At 53.3% G+C, this 6583-nt stretch overlaps 1 protein-coding gene across 1 annotated transcript in view; it reads right to left on the bottom strand.

Annotated features, from left to right (window-relative positions):
- TMEM11 (transmembrane protein 11) overlaps positions 1-727 on the bottom strand; it is a 2229-nt gene extending 1502 nt beyond the window's left edge. The window contains exon 1 of the mRNA XM_007448414.1: positions 621-727. Coding sequence (XP_007448476.1) covers positions 621-727 — 107 coding nt within the window. The remainder of the gene's footprint in view (positions 1-620) is intronic.
- Positions 728-6583: the final 5856 nt, after the last annotated feature.

The following is a 6583-nucleotide window of genomic DNA, read 5'->3' as shown; positions in this document are numbered from 1 at the left end:
ACAGGCTCAGCGGCCACGGCTCACGGGCCCAGCCGCTCCGCGGCATGTGGGATCTTCCTGGACGGGGGCACGAACCCGTGTCCCCTGCATTGGCAGGCGGACTCTCAACCACTGCTCCACCAGGGAAGCCCTCCTCCCCATTTGGTTTTAACTCAGAATGGAGACAGGCTCCCAGGCAGGATCCAGCACCTTACAAGGCACCTTAGCAGACAAGCAAACCTAAGAGGCAGGGCCTCACTCCCAGCAGGAGCAGCTCTGGCGCAGAGATTTCCTCTGTGTTCTCAAGTTCATCAGCCAAGACAGGCACAGGGAGAGCAGCACGGGAAAAGGGAGGGTCTGTGCCGCCCCGCTGACCGTCAGAGTGAGGCCAGGGGACGATGCCTCCCTGTCGGCGTCCAAGGTGAGCTTTCCGGCCACAGAGTCCCTCTGGAATGCTCAGAGCAAGGCGTGAGTGTCAAGGCCAGGATTAGAGAACATTCTTGCCCAAACGCTAACCCTCCTGAGTGCAGTGACAAAACAGGCCCAACAAGGAAGCACCACTTTAAGCCCCAGGGTGCAAACGGACTGCTCCATCTCGGGGACACGTCAGTGGGCAGGCCCCACCCTCACCTGGTGCTCACCCAGGCCCTCCTTTCCTGTCTGCCCCGCCCTCGCCTCTGCCGCTGCGCTGGCGCCCACCCCAGGGGCGGGCTCCAGGTTCCTCCCACAGCGTGCTGGATGAGCCCATCTCCACAGGTTGGTGGCTGTGTCCACAAGTCCCTCCAGGCTGCTGGCTCAGCCCTGATGGCACGGGAGCAACTACCAGTGGACACGGGCAGTCGGGACTGCACAGCTGAGGGTGCGTGGATGGGTTGCTCACCCACCAAAGCCGCCTGGAGCCCCAAGTCTTACGGTGGGCTGGTCACACCACTCCTGTCCGTCACCGCCAACCAGTGACCAGCCTTCCACAGAGTGGAGAACCCTCCCCGGCGCCTTCCAACACAGCAGGCTCAGGAGCCAGCCAGCCCAGCGGGCACACTGCCCTGGGCTCACCACCAGTTCTGCTTTAGAGGCCAAACCTGCTTTACCTGCTCAGGAAAGGATGGACCGTGACACATAAAGCAGCAGAGTTCCAGGACTCCACACTGTGTGCAGGGAAGGGAAGCAACACAAGGTCCAAAACAGACCCAGACCCACCAGCAGGCGCCCCCTTTGTCAGAGGACCCACCCTGCGGTCAGCACCCACAGCCCCACCTGCTGCGGGGGCCGGGGAACCCTCTGCCTTGCAAATGTAGTTTCAAAGGCTGCCTGGACCACCAGATTCAGTCCTGCAGTTGACAGGGACTGTTGCTTCTCAAGCCAGGTGGCCGAGGACTCGAAAGTGAGCCGTGGCCGCCTCTGCCCAGCTACCCCAGCGCCCACTGCATGTGGCCTGCTTTGTTTCTGGGCCAAAAGTAACCCAATAAAGGAAAGAACCCAGTCAGAAGTTTGCCTTGAACCATCTCAGAGCACCACCAGCCAACCCCCAACTTGAACCCTGTACACAAAAGCAGATGAAAAATACCCAACAACTAATAGCTATTTGGGATCCTTTGAGTCCTGGGCTTCCTAAGCGACTACAGTTTTGCATTTTGTTGCAGGTGTGGTGACCAGCAAGAAAGCATAGTAAAAAGGGTTCACGTTGAAAAAACTGAGAGTGCACCGATAATGGAAAGGTCTTTAAAGTGAAAAAGTCAAGTACAGACCAGTGTTTGTAGCCTGTGATCTTCAGTGCCTTTCTGAGAAAGTGTACGTTTGCTTTTAGATGCACAGACGTTTCTGGGCTGATATACAAAGACCCAAGAGTTACGACTGTCTCTGAGGAGGGGGATGGAGGGGCTCCAGAAAGAAAAGGGGCCCCTTCTTACCAAATGACTTTAGAACTCTTTGAATTTGGCAGGTTCCATGGAGCTTACAGTACGGAACTGGCCTGCACAGAAGAGCACAGCCTGCCGGGCCACAGGGGCTGCTACAGGGGCTGCTGCAGGCGCTGCCTCAGGTCAGGGTCATGGGCTCTCCCTGGGGGCTTGTGAACCTGCCTCCAGCTGGGGTCAGTCTCCTCCTCTCCTCGTCAGAATCGGCTCCAGCAGCACCCAGGAAATAGTCCTCAAAGGAATCCTGGGGAACCTGGCAGCCACCACGAAGAGCCCACAGAACAAACCTCATTTTGCCAGCACAGAATCCGGCCCAGGGGATCCCACGCCATCTCGAAGCCGGTCTTGAAGGAACCTGGGATTACAGGAGCCTCAGACATGGGACCCACAAAGTCTGGAGACAGCTCCAAAAGTCAGGGGTGCACAAGAATGTTCAAAGCAGCACTCCTGGTGAGAGCAGAAGACTCGAGAGCAGAGAGAAAGAGACCGTAACTCAGCCAAGGGAGGGAAAGCCGTGGAGGCACAGCCGCCCAGTCCCTCCCAACCCTGAAGGGGAAGTGGGTGCACCACACCCGTGAACGCCTGCCTGTCTCTGTCTCTGTCTCTGTCTCTGTCTCTCTCACACACACACACACACACACACACACACACACACACACACACACACACACACGCGCGCGCCCGCGCGCGGCTCAGAAGCATGCAGAATCAAGCACGTGATGGAGGATTAAGGAGCAAGGTGGCTGCTGCCTGCGCTTGGGAGGGAAGTGTGGGCCAGGGAGATGCTAGCACTTGCTTTATTAATTTTTTTCTAAATTATGGTAAAATACACATAACACAAAATTTACTATGTGTAAATTTTGTGTTATGTGTCCAGTTCAGTAAGGTTAAGTACACTTAGACACTGTTGGGCGACCAATCTCCAGAACTTTTCTGTCTTCCAAAACAAACTCTGTCCCCGTTAAACCACAACTCCCACCCCACCCCACCCTTCTACATTCTGTCTACATTCTGTCTCTATGAATTTGGCTGCTCAGGGGGGGACCTCATGTAAGTGGAGTCGCACAGTATCTTTTTTTATGGCTGGCTTCTTTCACTTAGCATAATGTCCTCAGGGTTTATCCACGTTGTAGCAAGTGTCAATTTCCTTCCTTTTTAACGCTGAGTAATATTCCCTGTGTGTAGAGACCACGTTTCGTTATCCGTCCATCCATCGATAGGTTGCTTCCACCTTCTAGCTATTGTGAACGATGCTGCTGTGAACACGGGTGTAAAAATATCTGTTTTAGTCCCTGCTTTTAATTATTTTGGATATATACCTAGAAGTGGGATTGCTGGATCATGTGGTAGTTCTATTTTTAATTTTTTGAGGAACCTCCACACTTTCCCCCAGTGGCTGTACTAATGTACATTCCCACCAACACTGCACAAGGGTTCCCTTTTCTCCATATCCTGGCCAACACTTTTGTTTTTTCCACGGTAGCCATCCTAGTGGTATGAGGTGGCATCTCATGGTGGTTTTGACTTGTGCTTCCTAAATGACAGCTTTATTGTGATAGATTCACCCACTTAAACTGCACAAGTCAGTGGCTCGACACTTTCACTGAGTTGTGCAACCAACACCACGATCAATTTTAGAACATCTTCCTCACCTCAAAAAGTAACCCCGTCACTCCCCATTCTCCCCTGACCTCCATCCGTGGCAACCACCAACCTACTTTCTGACTGTGTATCTGCCTCTTCTGGGCGTTCTGCAGGAATGCATCACGAGGCACGTGGGCTTTGGAGCTGATTCCTTCATTTAGCCTCGTGTTCCCAAGGTCGTACATATGGTAGCAAGTTTATAACTTTTCATATGGTAAAGACATACTTTTGATGGATTTAACATATAATTTTTAAAATTCCAAGACAAAATATCCGGTGGGAAGCATCAAAGATGCTCTGCATAAAAAAAGGCCAATAATGGTTTTCTCTGGATGGTGGCCCAACAGGTAACTTTTAAATTTTAGTTTTCTGTATTTTTCAAAAACAAAAAATAAACGTGTTTCTTTTATAATGGGAAAATTAATTATAAATTTTTTCATAAAAAGAAAAATCCTGTCCAATAGCTCTGTATCCCTTGGGGTGGAAGAGACCAGACAGGGAAGGCCCTCCCAGCCGAGGAGAGGGGGCGCCCCTCCTGCTCCAGTGGGCACTGGCCCTGCAACCCACCACCTTTTCTGGTCATGCTGGAACCAGAAGAACCGACCCAAACACCTGCTTTAAGGCCCCTTCCTAGAGCGGCCCTGGGCTCATAGCCTCAGCTCAAACAGAGGAGGAGGTGATGCCAAGCTCCTTGAGGGCAGTGACTGCAGTCTGCTCCGCCCCGCCCCACCCTGGGCCTGAATGTGACAGGTTCCCAACAGACTTAGAGGAAGTACGCTTGAAAGGACTGACAGGAGACGAAAAACAATTAACAGTAATTAAGAGCACTTGTGGCCAAAAATGAAACTAGGTCCATGCATCAGGTTGCTTTCCACCCAATAAGCACAGGGTCACGTGACCAGCTGTGACATGCCGCGTGGTGCCACCCCTGCATCCCTGGTCTAGGGAAACCCACTTTTGGCAAACCCCAAATCACTTCCTTGGGAGCAAGGAAAGCAGTAAACTCCTATGCTGTGGATTCAAAGGCCAGTTAGGACTGAAAGGCACAGGCTTGTAGCTCCAAATACTGAGGACGTTTCCAAGCCGGCACCTGATGTTCTCGTTGTTTCAGAGGAAGCCACATGCCAGGGAACAGGCTCCCCGTGGTGCTCCAGGGACCGGGCAGCTCTGCTTTGGGGACAAGACCACGGCGCACCAAGAGTGGGAGCCGAGAGGCCTTGGATTCCGGTTCCTCTCAGCCACTCACTGGTTTTGCGTCCAAGGACAAACCCCCTTGCTGCTCTGAGCCAGCTTCCCTCGTGTCAAACGGTGCAAAGGCCCCAGCTCGCAGAGTGAAGATGGGGTGAGATGGGATGGGCTGGGCATGCAAACAAGGTGACAGCTGCAAAGCGCCACCCAGTGTAAGGCCCAAGCACTGTTTAAACTTAAGTAAAATTGAGTGAAATTTAAAATTCAGTTCCTGGGCTTCCCTGGTGGCGCAGTGGTTGAGAATCTGCCTGCCAGTGCAGGGGACACGGGTTCAAGCCCTGGTCTAGGAAGATCCCACATGCCGCGGAGCAACTAGGCCGGTGAGCCACAACTACTGAGCCTGCGCGTCTGGAGCTTGTGCTGCGCAACGAGAGAGGCCGCGACAGTGAGAGGCCATGACAGTGAGGGGCCCGCGCACCGCAATGAAGAGCGGCCCTCGCTCGCCACAACTAGAGAAAGCCCTCGCACAGAAACGAGGACTCAACACAGCCAAAAAAAAAAAAAAATTCAGTTCCTCAGACACACCAGCCACATTTCCAATGCTTGACAGCCACAAGTGACCAATGGCTGCCCTACTGGACAGCCCTGAGCAGAATGGCTAAGACTGCCCAGGAGGCAGTGCAGAGAGGCCCGGTTCAGGACACAAGACCACTCTCCCTACTTCAGAAAGTCAGGCCTGAAGGACTGAACTATAGAGGCACGAGTTACTGCCGTTGGAACCCCGACGGCTTGAACGAATCAAGGAAAATGGAGATACACCCCAGAGGATGAACCCCAGCAGACCCTAACCCACAACATCCAACTTCCAGGATCAGAACCTTCTGGCAGCCAGCTGAGCAGAACCCACACCCTCAGGCCTGCACACCCGCGGACCTGGGTGCAGATGCTGCACTGGCACGACTCATACAGACCAGGAGGAAAGAAACTCAAGAGAAAGAAAACATCCAAATCCCCTGGAGGCCCTCAGCTCTAAAGGAAACGACCAGGTCAGAATGAGGGGAACGTCGCCCTGGGAATGTTAGCCACCTGCCCACGTGGCTCGTGGTCCACCTGTTCTGGGAACTAAACCCTCCACCAGCCAGCCAGAACCACATCCATCCAGTTCAAAGATTACAGCAAAGCTGTCAAAGAGGAGGGCCCAGTCCCTGGGAATAAAGTGTAGCACAGAAGATGTGGAAGTAACCCCACAGAACTGGCTGCCTAGAGATGCTGGAGCAGACACCCGCATAAGCTGGGGAGGGGAAAGGCCACAAAAAGTGGTTTCACCCTAAAGCCTGAGCATTCAGTGCAGCACGCCCGGCTCTCTGAACACTCCAGGCCTTTAAACAGTGCTGCTGCCTCACTTCGTGATCAGAATCAGATCCCATGCATCCTCACGGGCTGCACTCACATTCAACAGTCACAGAGAACTAGGGACACTCGGGGGCCCTTCAGGAGGAGGACAGGCAGCCCACATGGGACAGAGGGGCGACTCTGTGAGCTGGCCCAGGTTGGCACCAAGCGGCAGAACACACAGATACCTGCACCGCGCCTTCCCAGACGGGCAAGTTTGTCTCAAAGAGGCCGACAGGACAAGTGGCAATCTGTTTGCTGTGCTTGCTGCCAGTGTGCGGAGTTTTGGAAAAGAATTCAGGTTACAGCTCAGGGTCTGATGTTCTTCATTACAAACACTGTGGGTTCCCTAGATCTAATGGACTGAAGAGAAAACTCAACATGCAAGCAGCTCTCATTTTGCTATTTCCACCCCTCTCCTATTTTGGTCTAGACCAGCGCTGACCTTTCTGTTCTCTATCTGTGCT

The sequence above is a fragment of the Lipotes vexillifer genome, unplaced genomic scaffold (assembly GCF_000442215.2).
Source record: "Lipotes vexillifer unplaced genomic scaffold, Lipotes_vexillifer_v1.1 scaffold533, whole genome shotgun sequence".
In the NCBI taxonomy this organism is placed as follows: Eukaryota; Metazoa; Chordata; class Mammalia; order Artiodactyla; family Lipotidae; genus Lipotes; species Lipotes vexillifer.
The sequence above is the reverse complement of the archived record's forward strand: the minus strand, read 5'-3'. Positions and strand labels throughout refer to the sequence as shown.